The sequence below is a fragment of the Megalops cyprinoides genome, chromosome 15, assembly GCF_013368585.1.
Source record: "Megalops cyprinoides isolate fMegCyp1 chromosome 15, fMegCyp1.pri, whole genome shotgun sequence".
NCBI lineage: Eukaryota > Metazoa > Chordata > Actinopteri > Elopiformes > Megalopidae > Megalops > Megalops cyprinoides.
Genome location: NC_050597.1, coordinates 3117347 through 3132500, shown reverse-complemented (window position 1 = coordinate 3132500; position 15154 = coordinate 3117347). Strand labels below are relative to the sequence as shown.

Genomic DNA, 15154 nt, shown 5'->3' with positions numbered 1-15154 from the left:
GTAAGACCATTAATTCATTTTCAGTCCTGCTTATCAGTCTGCATAAATTCACCTGTACGGTTCTGGAACTTGCAGCACTGCTGATAATTAAGATGTTATCAGGGAGACGTTGTGGGCTTTAGGAGTGAGGGCCTGCATTGTTGAGTAGGTGCATCCTTCTCAATCAAAACACAGAATGAATAACTCGCCAAAAAAAAGGCGGCCGTGTAATTTTTCAATCAAATATTCCTCCCACTCTCATAACTGCTGGAGTGAGCAGATTAGATGAGTTAAACCCATTATTCTTCCATTGTGAATTTTCATATTTCAGGCATATCTGTCATCTTGCCAGGAGTGAATGAAATGTCTGCATGTTTTAATAAATGAACAAACTGTTAATCTGTATTTAAACAAGAACCTCTCCCTAACAGTATGGCTTCCAGCAATTTCATCCCACACAAACTATCTGAAGAATTAAGTTGATTAATTAAAAGGGTAATCATTATTGTAAATGATTTTCTCCATTCTATTCTATATTTTTTTAATTTCCCATACACCAGGATGTCTAATACACAGTTTTTTTCCATTACAAATGAACAGGCAGAGGTAGGGTCACATAAACTATTACCTGCATACGCATCCATACGGATACAGAGAACTCATCACTGCAGGACGGATCAAGAACGTGATTTCTAAAATAAACTGGCAGATGTTGCCAGGCAAAGGAAGCAGATGATACCCTTTCTGGGCTGGATGCTGGTCCATCACAGAGTGATTCACTGGGCTATTTTGAGGAACCTGATGTGCCCATGCTGTATGCCTTTAGAAACTGAGAGAAAAGAGCTACCTGGAGAAATGTCATGTGAACAACACACAATGTCCACGCGCGCGCACACACACACACACACACACACACACACATCACACACACTGCTCACACACACACACACGCACACGCACATCACACACAGACACACACACACTGCTCACACACACACACACACACACACACGCACACACACACACACGCACATCACACACACACGCACATCACACACAGACACACACACACTGCTCACACACACACACACACACACGCACACACGCACATCACACACAAACACACACACACACACACACAGACACACACACACTGCTCACACACACACACACACACACACACACACACATCACACACACATCACACACATCACACACACACACACACATCACACACACGCACACACTGCTCACACACACATCGCACGCACCCCCAGCTGTTTCAGACAGAGTCGAGGTGCAGTGAGGAAACTACTGCTCCTACAGCTCGTCATGAAGGCCGCCCCCATAGTGTCACTGCTGCAGCATATTTAGAGCCTGCCTCTGTCTTCACTGCAAAGCTTCACTGGATAGTTTATCTTCATTAACAACACAGGTGGAGCATCCCTGCTGGGTCAGACCCATAGGAGAGGAGCAAATTTAACCTGTCCCCGAAGAACGAAGAACATGGCGGAAAAATATCTACCCTTCCCTGGTACGGGTGTCATTTTCCACAATTGTTTCACAACATGATGTATTTTGGAAGTCGCCAGCCAGTGAATTGAATTTTCTTGCCATGCAATGTATGAAGTTGGACTAGCAACTCTTAGAGAAGCATTAAGACATTTTCCAAACTATGAATTATTTAATACACAATTCCTTTTCTCATGAGCTTAATACATATGTTCTGTAGAGAGGTAAATGAATTAATAAATACATACAAAGGCATATGTATAAGTGCAATCATGGTGCGACAGTAAGTGGGTATTTATAAGCGTGACAGCCTTTTAATAGACTCATTCGCAGATTATGAGTGCAGCTCATCACTATTCCAGCTGTGCTTTCATTAGCTTGCAGCTTGCTTCAGAGAATGTCCTGCCTGCTTCAGAGAATTCCCTCCAGCTTCAGAGGATCTCTCACCTGCTTCAGATAATCTCTTGCTTGCCCCAGAGAATCTCCATCCTACTTAAGAGGATCTTAAGCCTGCTTCAAAACATGTCCTGCCTGCTTCAGATAATGTCCCTCCAGCTTCAGAGAATCTCCCGCCTGCTTCAGAGAATGTTCCACTGGCTTCAGAGAATCTCCTCCCTGTTTCAGAGAATCTCCCGCCTGTTTGAGAGTTTGCAGCGGAGCAGCAGTGTGGCTCTGAGGAGGTTGACTCTGCTCTGAGAATCCCAGGGCCTGGCTCTGCAGAGACCTCTCTCCTCTCTGCAAGCACTCTCCCCTCTCTCTGTGGCTCAGAGTCACGCTCAGAAAGCGCTCGCACAGCACCGAGGCGAGATGCACGAGATGTACTCTGCATTACATTTTGCTTTGGATAAACACAACTCTCACTGTGCATTGGCCAACCCTACGTGCTGCAGAAGGAGCCTCTCCAGAGTGATCCTGGCAGGAGGGTCATGCCATTTATGGAACCGAATGTGGGCAAGAACAACAACAAAAAAAAAAGGCTGTTCATACCTTTTTTTGGCAAGGGCAATAATCAGATTAGGAGTACGAGAGCAATCAGCATGATGTAAGATTACATTACTCTCACAACTCCGGCAAGAATGCAGACGAGGAGGATGTTTGGGTTGCTGCGTGACCACCAGCCATCTGCACGCCTGAATTTGTTTATTTGATCGCTGACAGCTACTACCAGCGGCCAAGCTTCCCTCTACCTGAGCATCACAAACATGGAGCTGGGATGACATCACCTCCTCCTGAAGTAAAGCAAGGAGTCATTAACGGCAGCCAACGTTAAGGAGGACGACAGGCAGGAAATTTAAGAGAGCTGTTTCAATTACAGTGCCAGCCATGTCTGAAACACATTCTCATTCTTTCTGCCACCATGTTAGAGGAAAAGAGGCGACCTGCTCCTATCCAGAACCACATCTGGCACAAGCCTGCTTCATATAGACCAACACATACAGCTGATGTTCATTCTCTATTACAACAAGCAGAAGGGTAGGGTACCACTGAATAGGGAGCTGTCTGGGCATCCATACACCCTGGGCAGCAGGGGGGTGTAGTGGTAAGGAGCAGGACTGGTAACCAAAAGGGTGCTGGTTTGATTCCTAGCTGGGGCGCTGCTGCTGTACCCTTGGGCAAGGTACTTAACCTGCAATTGTCTCAGTAAATTTCCAGCTGTATAAATGGATACAATTGTAACCTGTGTAGGTTGCTCTAGATTAGAGCGTGTGCTAAATGACAATAATGTAATGTAATGCCAGCCCAGGACTCGGATGACAGCCTGTCTAAAAGAAGACCACAGGGTAACGCATGAGATGCTGTTAATGCAGTCAGTCAATGCGCTGCCAGAGAGACGACGTTATCTGATACTGTACTTGTTAGTGAAATGTAATCCATGACATATTCGTCACCAATACGAATTTCAGGTGTTATCATTTAATTGTGGTTCTGCCTTAGATAAAGATTGCAACATTTTCACAGCCTGACCGTTATCCATGTGAACGAATTAAAGGTCACAGAATTCATTTGATATACTGCTGGTCACATGTAAAACAGCACACATCCAAATTACCATTCACAAGAGGGGTCAGTCTGGGCATGGACAGCTACACATAAAGACCCTGCTCTATGATTTGCCCTGCTGAAGAAATTTCCTCCCAAGAGGGGGGTTCCTCAGTGCCAACACATTCCAGAAAGCTGTAAAGGGCGCGTGCTAATTTAAGGGGGACTATATGATAAACGCAAGAGAGGTACAGAACCTGGGTCAAAGCAACGCATCGCATAGCTGTCAATCAGCAGCTGACAGGGCAAGAAGAGCCGTGACTCCACTCCCGCACGTTAAGACCTCAATTACGCAATTAAAGCGTGAGGCGCAAAATGACAGCAAGACCACGTGCGCAACTGCCGCTGACACGCCAAAGCTCGGGAAATTGTTGCTGTGTTCAGCGCAATTCCCTCTTTAAAGTGCAGCTTTGACACAAAGCACTTATCTAACATAAAATTAGTTTTGACTGTGGCTTTATGCAATCAGACAGCATTTCAAATGTCGGATTATATAAATGCAGTGGACTCAGCAGATTAGAGGTTTAAAATTCATTATTCTTCCATTGTGGACTTTAATACTTTGAGCATATTTGTCTTTTTACACTGCTAAAATGAATACAGTGTACGGTTGGAACAAATGCGCAAAATATTTACCAGCGCTGGGATACAGTTAACCACACATTACATTTATGATACAAATCAGGTTTTGAACATATAATATATTACATATGGCAAAATATAGAAACAACGACTATGCAGGTGTTTTAGTGAAGTTCATTTCAAAAACGTTAACAACATTAACAACGAACAACAATAAAAAATAAATAAATGAAATGAATCGGATGAAATTATGATTAATTGGAAAGGCGAGAACTGAGGCGAATTTATGGCGTTAAACGACAGGTGAATTATAAATAAAATATCAGGAAAATGCGTAGGCTACGCATGGAGACCGCGCTCATGCACCAGCACGGCGATTAATCTCAACAAGGAAATTAGCAGAGCAATCAGTTATTTTTTCCGCTCCTATTCTGAGCGCGGCGCTTTGGAATTATGTCTGCGTCGCAAATGTGGACAGAGGCGTAAAGCCAGTTTCATGCTGGAGGGCTCTGGGTATTTTCACGGCTGGGTCTCTGCATTTAGCTGCGCGTAGAAGCCTCATTGCTGTGGCATTATGGGAGATGTGCCGGAACGTCACCAAGCTGCCGTACCCCACCAAGTGCGTAAAGAATCTATGGGCTATTCGATCTTAAATCATCCACACAGGGGAGGTCTTTTTCAGAACGACACACGCGGTGGGTTGCGTAGGGCTGTTATCTCTGGGCTGCAGGGTAATACACCGATAACTTTCATGAAAAAAATCAGAAACAGTTTTACTTCTGTTCTGCGTTTGTTACAACACCTGAGCTTTAAGGGGGCTGTTCTAGACTGGCTCCAGAGAAAAATGAGACATTTTATGTATTCATTTGTTTATCTTTTGTTCAATATGTTACATCTTTGCAGAATTACAGCCCGATGTTTTACGTCTGTGCATGTCAAAAAGAATTCAAACCATCTGCCTGCAGTACGTGGATTTATTGGCTGTGTCCGGCACTGCCAGGAAAAAAGAAAAGTTCTCAGAGTTTTCAGTGTTTGAGACAGCCCGAGTTTCTGTCAGCGTTTGATTTACTTTCGAAACACAACCCCGCGCACCGCAGGCTTTTCGGGACAAACGCTCGCACACAAATGGGAGCGCGTACGGCCGCAGAAACGGCCGCCGCTCGCAGCGTGATCCGGCGCGCTCTATTCAACACACCGAGAGGACCGTACGGCGCAATAAATCAAATCTTTAATGAGGAGGTTTAAGGTGCGCTATATTTGGAGGAGGAGGTATGTAGGACATCCCAGTTCCTTATCTCCCCCGGGTACCCTCTGGAATTAACGACCTGGTCCTCCCGCACGGGCCAATACGGTAGCGGCACATGGGAAGCCATGGAGCTGGAAGGAGCCTCCGTCACCCCATCCATCACTTTAGGGAGATGAACCTGCGCAGTGCACCCTCTGACCGCGCGCGGCAGAATAAGTGCTTTCTACAAAAAGGATCTCTGCTAATTAGGCAAACTCTAATCTAAGAAGAATGCAGAAAAAAGGACTCATTTTAATTACAGAGCAGTTTAATATGCGCGCACCCTCTGTACGTATTGGCCAGCTGACCCCTCGTTACATGTGTCCGCTTATCGTCAGCGGCGTATCTGCTGAAAAGCGCGCAGCGATGCTGTAGCCAGCGCTGCGGATATTTAACATGCCGTGATGCAAAGCTCACAACTCCGGTTTCAGCTCAAAGTCACAATTCTGTGAACATTATTATACATATTAGCGCGATGTATTCTGATTTGGCCTCTGAGGCCATTCTCTGTTCATCTTTCTTCCCCTCACAGTGCAGAGATGTGGGACAGAGCTGTGACCTTTGCCCCCTCTCTGAGTGATGCTCCACCCCCTGCCCCACCCTGCCACTCCCAGGCCCTGGGCCCTGTGTTCCATGCCTAGCCGAGCCCCCGTGTGATGTGGTTAAAGATAAGCTTCCAAAGCCCCGCCCCTGGCTCCTGGTCCCTGGCTCCTCACAGGGGAAAGGTCTGCTCCTGCCTTTCTCTGCCTGGCAGCTGCCCACTGAGATTTACTGCAGTGAATTTCCTTAAAATCATCCCCCCACAAGCGTAACTCCTGAGCTCCACCCTGTACAACAGGGTACAACAGCAGTGGCCCAGCAGGGAATTGACCCAGCTACCTTTTGGTTACAAGCCCTACTCCTTACCGTTATGCCACTGTGCCAGACTATGCCATTCATCTATCTATCTGTCTATCTATCTGTCTGTCTGCCTGCCTGCCTGCCTGCCTGCCTGTCTGTCTGTCTGTCTGTCTGTCTGTCTGTCTGTGTTTCTGTTCACACATCTGCAGTACTCTTTCTGCGTGTCTGTGGTTGCATTAGTAACAGTCTGTGTCCGCCGTTCCCGTTCAGTGCAGCCGGGCTGGCAGTGAGCAGTGAGAGAGAGCTGTGGAGAGCAGAGCTTCAGCAGGGGTGGGAGAGGGGGCCGCTGGGCTGGCCTCTTAGTTAAATCATTAGCAGGTCAGACCCTCTCTCTGCCTCATTGAGCACTGGACACATAATCATGCCCACTGCAGGAATCCCAGAACTCTGTACTACAGCTCCCTCATACACCCCCCCACGCCACCCCCACCCCCATCAGCGTTGCCTTGGAAACAAACAGGAAGGGGACACCAGGGTCTAGCTGAGAGCAGAATGTTAATAGATTATTATTATTTTATGAATAAAATGAAATGAAAGAAAAATAAATATGGCGCATTATCTACAACATCAAAACTAAGACATGCCCTTTTCTTATCACTATACTCCAAGACAGAATTGAAAATCATAGTTGCGTGGAGACTTGTGATGATTTCAGTGTACAAGGGTACAAAGCACTTAATTCACTGAAAGATTCTTCAGTTTGTGCACTTGTTCATTGGAGCAAAGACTATGCTGTTTTTCTTTTATGTCTCTGTAAAACTCATCTGTAATTTAAAATGAGCCTATTTTTAAACTTGTGCTCCAAAATTATTATAATAGGGAGACTTTTGAAACTTAAGAGAAATTCAGATGCTCTGACTTGACCCTGCCTCCTGGTAACATTTCTTCCAATGCAAACAGAAAGACCGTCTCTGACAGCACCAGGCTGCAGCTCCAGCAGCACTTGCAGCTCGTCATCCAAGTCTGGTGGTGAGAATGTTTGCACTCATACCTCCCATTGCAATCACACCAGTTGGACCCCCTAATTTTGTGGGTGGTGGGTGGGGAGAGTTTGGATCCCCCAGCTGCTCCGGTTATGGCTCAGTTACACTAACACTCAATGCTTGAGCATCTCGTCACCGTGTAAATGTACTGCAGACGGGGCTTCCTCAGACTGGGTCCTTATGAAGACAGGCTTAACACAGAGCAGGGAGGATGATAAATGAGCCTGTTGAAAAGACTCCCTGCTCTCGGGGGAGCAGGCGGCTCGCCGGTATCCTCACTACAGCAGAACAGTGCGCCCTCACTCCCGCCCTCGCTCTCGCTCTCCTCACTCTTATCTACACACGTCACATTCCTGCTAACTTTTTCAGCCCCGCAAGCTCCGCCATCCCGGGCCATTTGGCAGTGTTTCTTGCCAGCTGTCCCCGAAAAGACCCCCCCCCCCCCCCCCCCCACCTCCCCAGCAAAAACAACACAACAAAAAGCCTGCTTTAATTGACGAGAGGTCAATTTTGTCTAACATAACAAGTGCTGCCATGGAAACAATACATTGGCACAATGACGACGGCAACCCCCTTTGAACATCTGATTTCTACCGCCTTGGCTCACAAAGCTGACATCACTGAGACAAACAGATCCGAACGTGAACGCACCAGCTCTCCTCCTCTTTCAAATCCTCTCTGAGCCCACTTCGCTGGTCACAGCAGCCAGGAAGTGGAAGAGAGGGAGTGAGTACAGACGGCTGGTGGAAGTTTCCTCAGATGAGCTTCCACGTTGTGACATCACAATGGGAGACAGTGCGCATCTTCAGGCTTAGAACCAAACTGTCATTCAGACATTGACCAAAACATGGATGAATTATACAGAAACTCAGTGAATGGGAATCAGTAAGAGACAAAGTCATTTCCTGCCAATTTCTGTGTACCTTGTCTGCCTGTTGTGCTCTCCCGTTTCACAATGTGCTACTCTGAGACCTGAAGAGTGAATACCCTCACTACCTCTCCTAAGCGTTCCAAACGTGACCCCTGTAAGAAGGCTATATATCACGTATTATGCAATGAGATTATCTGATTTCAACAGAGCGCATTAGTGCATAGGTAGCACATTAAAATACATACTTTGCCCATGTGAACCCGAGGCATCATTCACTATGATATGACAAATGGTCTCGGTCTACAACAGGAAATAATGCACACTACTTAAGTATAATGGTTCAGAAAATGAGAGTGGTGTCCAGAGATTACACAACTGAGTGGCACCGGTTACAAAAATTTCCTGATAATCCCAGAGCATCTTTGTGGTAATTGTGGTTTTATGATCTATACAAAGAGAAAAAAATGCTGGGGGAGAACAGATGGGGAGCAAACACAGAGACTGCTTCTATAGGAACGGGATGATGTCAGGCTGTGGCCGAGAGGACAGGCGTGGAAAAGCTGTACTGTACTGCCACGCAGGACTCAGTGGATCACCTCGCTGAGGCAAACATCAGTAACACTGTTCATTTACAAAGGGCAAACGCTCAGACCACACCAAAAACATTACATCACACTAGCAATCAAAAGACACCAGATTAATGCCGCTTGGAAAAAAAAAGAACGGGAAAACTATACTGTACAGTGCAGACCTGTGCTACTTAGGAGTTACTGAACACAGCAATGTGACTTCACTGCATGAGTAACTGGATGTAACATTGGATGCAGGTTTCCATATGTAAAACAGAGCCAATGAAAAAACTGGTTGTTTGGTCTGATTTAATGCAGGAGATTCCCCTAATTTGTGAATAAGGGACTAAATACAAGGGATAACGCCAACGTGGAAAGTAACAATGTGTAAAATAACCCAGGAGTACGAATACTACATCCCCTAGAGTCGAGAAGGCAACAGCATAGATGCTGTACCTATAAATAGTGGCTGCGGACAAACAATAGGAAATGGCTTGAACAAGCCATTACTTATTGTGAAGTTTCCCCAAGAAAATATACTACTATTTTGTATTGAAACAGGTAGTTGATCTTACTCAATTTGGACAAGGACAGAACTTTAAGATAGTCGTCGTATGGCGGCTTCTTCGCGTCAAGCCAATAAACGTCAGGCAGTTGGCGCATCCGCAGAGTTAATGTTTTTATTGATTACTTTTTGACAGAATTATATTAAATTTCAGGCTCGAAATAAAATTGTACAGGCTTTTAAATTTGCACTAATTATCCAGTGCAATCCAGTTTCACATGATACTCGTAAAAACTCTCAAAGATACCTGTCTCAGCATACGCACAATGATCTCACCTGATAGAACCTGATTCTGACAGGAAGCCTAAATAATCTGTGGAGAATGAGGTAAATACGAGCGGTTTGCGTCATCGCATGGTTTTGTCCAAGATGTACTTGTTCTGAATTCTGTCCTCTTTGCATCAAAAGAAGCCTATTTCCACGGACCCCCTGTGCTAAAACAGACATCGGTGCGAGAACCAATAGTTGATCATCAAACACAGATGTACAGTTGTTGCGCCCTCCAAATGAGCGCCTGGATATTGCGCTTCCCTTGTAATTCATTAAGATTTAACCAGACAAGTATCACAATTATGTAAGTTAATGCTCACAAATGAAGTTATTGTTGTGATTTTTGTTGCAAGAGTTCCAGGAAGCTAGTCTACGAACTACATGAACTACCGCACGAAAGTATGACATCGTACAGTGGATAGCTAATTGCTTTGAGCGCAGTTTTGACGAAATCAGACACTTATTTTCAATTCACGAGTTTTTCAGTAAAACAAGCATAACTATATGCAACCAAAATAAAGAGCCTGTATCTCCGTGTGCGCAAGAGGGGTAGTTTTCACAGCGCCGGTTACACAATCAGACGGTGAACTTTCATCCGGTCCCCTGTCGCGCCTGGCTTCTGGAACGCGCGTTCTTTAGAGGCTGTCGAGCGAACGGAAAACTCACCTGAATTTTCGACCAGACAGGAGATCCCCGACACCACCGCCAGCAAGATCCCCACGAAGCCCACCTGCCCCCAAAACAACTCCTTTCGCTTTTTCCTCCTGGCTTTGACCTTCCTTTGGTTTAGCATCACTTGCAGCGGCCGACTCCGGACTCGGGCAGCGAGCGACATCCTGCCAGCGACTACCCCATCCATAGAGAGAGGACTTACGGTAACAATCTTTGAGAAAACACTGGCAGGCAGAAAGGAATCGCACTGGAGGGGGTGGCTTACGAGGGTGGGAAAAGTTTCGAGACGGAATTGATGGACTACCGTCACGTTAAATACGTATTCACTTCGTTGTTTTGTGTTGCTGTTGGTTTCCCCCTATATTATTTGAAATCCTAGTCTTCTACAATGGAAATGTTGAGGGCGGAAGGAGCGCTCCATGGATGCGTCAGTTTCATGCCAGCTCTTGCAGGACTCGATTTGCTGCGAGGTTGAGGATGTTGGAGAAGGGAGGGGGGGATTGTATGTGTGTGTGTGCGTGTGTGTGTGTGTATGTGTGCGTGGTTGAGAAAGAGAGAGAGAGAAAGAGGGAGAGGGAGGGAGCGCTGCGCGTATACGGATTGAAACAGTGCAGCTGGTTGTTGGTAAAATAGCTAGCTTCTCGTAAGCAAGAGAGGAGATAGGAGGAGACCAAGACAGACCATTCAAGGCAATGGGAGAAATTTTGAATCACGGAAGTACGCGCATATTAGTGCCCCCATCTGGCCAAATCAGGTAGTGATTTTGACAGACATCGTACAGCGGTCCGAGGGCACAGCAGTGCCTCGCAAAGGTTCGTGATCATATTACGCATTTGATTGAAATGAGATTCTGAGGTAAGTTACTTCTCGCGCAGTATAATGGGCTGCGCGATGGAAATATGCAAAGCGTAACAAATGCATGACACTCGAGTGAAATCCAGCGTTTGTACAGTCACCACCCCGCAGGTATCCGTCCCAATCACCAAATAATTAAATAATTTTTAGTTAAAAAAAGAGTGAATTCCTGCGAGCCCAGGAGTTGGCGGGGGCGGGGGACTGAAATGAGAATTGGCTGGAAGTTGGCACGCACATTCCCGCGCCTCTCCTTCTCCCTTGTCCGTCACCTCCAGTGACTCCGCAGACAGATCCATTTGGATATTACAGAGGGAGGGAGGGAGAGCGCATTATTTAAATCTATCTATTGCTCGTGCTAAAACCATCTGCAGCTTACCGCAGCTTGACAATGTGCAGTCCGTCATTATCTTTATTGGTGAGGTGACAGTGGTAGGGAGCTTTTGTGCTGGCCTAAATCTCTTGTCTGGGTGCTGCTTCCTGTGTGGCTTTGGTCTCAGGCAAACTGCAACACACAATGGCCTTTTTTTTTCTCATCACACAGAACTGCTCAGAGCTTGTACATCTTTATGTTTATAGTTCCAAAAATGCATGCTGTAAAATATCACACAAACCACACCGCTGCCGTTGAAACCCCCAAACAGTGACCTGGAAAGTCCCTCCACTGACAAGAGTGAGCTTCAGTTTAGGGGACACAGATAACAGCAGCAGTCGTGATTTGTGCAAGAAGCATCTCCATCACCCTGTGGCCAGCATGCCCGGGCACAGCATCACATAAGCGGCCTGTTAATGCTCTGTACAGGAGGACAAAGCTGCTCCGATCCTCTGCATCACCCCTTAATAACACTCTCAGAGAGGAGGGAGGCCTGACACTTCCCCATGCTGCAGCTGATTGAGGTCAAAGGTCGTGACCCTGCCTCTCACAAGATAACGAGAGACTGTAGTAACGGGCGATGGAACGAGACGCTGTGTGCTCAGCTCATGAGATAAAGCAGGCAGAAAAGAAGTGTTTGAATTAAAGCTTAATGTAAGCACCTCTGCTGTCCCAGTTGTGTTTCATTCAAACGTTCTCTATTGGGAAAGTAAAAAGAAAAACAACTGTTTCGCCCAATCGGCATAAATTTGTGTTCTTATGTAATGACTGCTATCCCCGGTGCTCGTCGTTCAGAAGGAGGCCAGGACCTCCTCCTCCCTCGCTGTTCCGGTGGGGACGGTGCCTCTTTGCGTTTGGAGGAGCGCACAGGCGCATCTGGGGCGGTAAAGTACAGCGTGCCGAGGACGCTCATGAGATTAGCGCTGGCCGAGGGCCCCGGGCACACGCTGACGGGTTTAATCTCTGCTTAGAGCTCAGCAAATCAGCAATTTAGGACATCAAAACACAAATCAGCTGGATTATCACATGAGGCAAGGCTTTTCCTTTTTTACGTTCCTGTTCAAAGTTCACTCTGGCTCAGAGATGATGCTGGCTGAGTGGGGAACAATAAATCCTTATTTTTTGCAGATTGGCACTTTTGACACATTCAAAGGTCTTATTTTGTTGTATTGTAATGCTCTTCCTCTGTGGCGGGGCAAGGTTTAGCTAGGAACTGACTGTTAGTGCACATTGTGTCTGAATCAGAAGCATTTTGGCCCTTGTTTCTGAAGCCTGCAGCCTCATGCAACGCTCTATTTCTGGGAAACGTCACCCCTCTCTCCCCCTCTCTCCCCCTCTCCCGTTATGCCTCCCTCCCTCCCTCTCTTTCATCTTCAGCTTGTGATCTGAGCTTGTCTTTCTCTTTGCTTTAATTCGGTGTCGCCTGCCTTTTGAAGTGCTGTTAGCCTTGCACCGCGCGGTAGAGCCGTGTCCCTCTGCCTGCACGGAGGGTGGCGGTCTGACGATGCAACTTCCTGTTGTTTCATTCTTTTGATCCATTTAGGCCACTGCTTTGTTTACTCTGCTGAAAGGCTTTCGGCTGTCCATCATCACTGCCAGGTCATGTGTAAAAAAACCCCGTTAATGAGCAGCCGTGTTGTGGTGGACAATCCTTCAGGTACGCTTCCAAATCAGATCAGTCCATGAATCTCTCCAGCTCACAAGTGAATCGTTTACGGCCCTTTCAGTTAAAAAAAAAAAATCATTCCGTAGACACTGTTAGACATTTTCTCTGAATAAGAAATCAGCTTATCTTATTTTTGCAATTCACAAGCAAAAAGGTACTGACCCTGTGAGATTTATTTAACTCCCAAGCGCTTTCCAAGATCCACAACAACATTATGGCCAACCTGGGTTTCCTTTTTTATCCATCTCCAATTCCTTTCTGCTTTGTAAGCCTGTGGTGTCCCTTGGACTTCAGAACTCTTTGACCACACACCCTCAATCCGGGCATATATTGATAGCAATACCAAAGGTCTTATCTTTGTGATACATACTAAACTCATTGAAACTTCTTGTGGATCTTTGACCATTTTTAACACTTGTAAAAAAGATCTCTGATGCAGAGAATGAGAAAATAATAAACTGAACCTCAATAAATCCTATTTATCAGGCAATCCATTTAAATTTTGCACACACAACTTAGACAGCTCCTCAGAAAAAGATATTTGAAGAAACTAAATTCTGTTCCAGATTGCACTCTCTGTTCTCAGGTTGCTATAGGCCTGTTCATGCACACGGTGTGGTTGCTCCAGTGTCAAACCCTTTCTGAGACACTCTCAAAAGTGCTCTAGAATTACAGTACTGCCCAGTTTATTCTTTTTAAACAATATTACTGTGGTTAAATTGTCCTTGCATCAAAAGAGAATATGGCTTGCCGGCTTAACAGTGGCAATGAAATTACTGGCATTACGATGGAAGCTTCCACCCCTAATACATAGCATTGAAGGATTTTCTCCTTTTTTAGACGTTATGATCCTGGAGCTTTCCACCGCTCGTTCACGTTGCGAAAATGAAAGGAAACGCAAATCGCAGTCAGATGCAGTCACTTCCATTAAATCACTAGTCTCTGGCAGACAGGGTCAACAGGTCACATAGTAACTGGGGTGGGGGGGGGTCTAGAGGAGGACAGCAGGGATGGTTTAATATTTTGGTCATTATTATTATAATGTTGATATAATTGTGACTATGCTTTTATGGGGGGGGGGGGGTTTGGTGAACTGAAGAAATGCTATGTTTGTCATGCACATGCATATGTTTATCTTTATCCATACATCTGACTATCAATTCATATATGTATTAATATAATAAGTGAATTTCATAGATCCTTTGTATCTAAATAATTGAATTAGTCTGACATTGTCTTTATGAACTGTCTGTTTTGTCTGAATTTCAGTTATCACCTCTCATTATCCTGTTAGTGAAAAAACCAATACAATTTCCGACAGTTTAAAACAGCAATCAAAAACGCTTCCTTATCACAATCTCTATCAAAGTTTTACAAAAATCACTCTCTTTCATAAGGAGGAGTGGATCTGACAGATGACGCCACCCTGTGAGAGTGGGGCAGAAAGAAACCATTTTTTTGTTGATTCCTTTCTGAGAAATGTTCCTGAGGAGATGAAAATGGGAAGTGGTGTTTGCAGGGAGAGAGCTGGCGCAGCTTTCTCAGAAGCGGGAGCACACACACGCCGGGACCACAGAGCGGCTTACAGGGGGCGATTCTGAGGTGCAGACCGCGTTGGGGTGGCAGTGTAGTGCAGAGGTAAGGAGCGGGGCTTGTAACGGAAAGGTTGCTGCTTCAACTCCCCACTGGGGCACTGCTGCTGTACCCTTGAGCAAGGTACCTAACCCAGGATTGCCTCAGTAAATATCCAGCTGTATGATGGGCAACATATAAAAATTGTAATCTATACGTCACTCTGTGTATCGTCTGAGAAAATGACAGCAATGCAATGTAATGCAGACCACGTTGAAAAAACGGCTGCGGCGCTTGTGCAGGAACGAGAGCCAGCCCCATTTGCCCCTATCCGAAACACCCCCCCCGTAATCCTCTGACAGCCTCTCGCTGCTTCTCCATATCGTTTGTTGAAATTTTCACCAGGCTGACAGACACCAGTGATTGCAGGGCCTAGGTATTCTTATAAATAGCACTGGAAATT

At 45.8% G+C, this 15154-nt stretch overlaps 1 protein-coding gene across 1 annotated transcript in view; it reads right to left on the bottom strand.

Moving 5' to 3' along the window:
* The window catches only part of slc24a3 (solute carrier family 24 member 3), a 67439-nt gene extending 56565 nt beyond the window's left edge, over positions 1 to 10874 (bottom strand). The window contains exon 1 of the mRNA XM_036546621.1: positions 10223 to 10874. Coding sequence (XP_036402514.1) covers positions 10223 to 10415 — 193 coding nt within the window. The 5' untranslated portion in view covers positions 10416 to 10874. The remainder of the gene's footprint in view (positions 1 to 10222) is intronic.
* Between the last annotated feature and the right edge of the window lie 4280 nt (positions 10875 to 15154).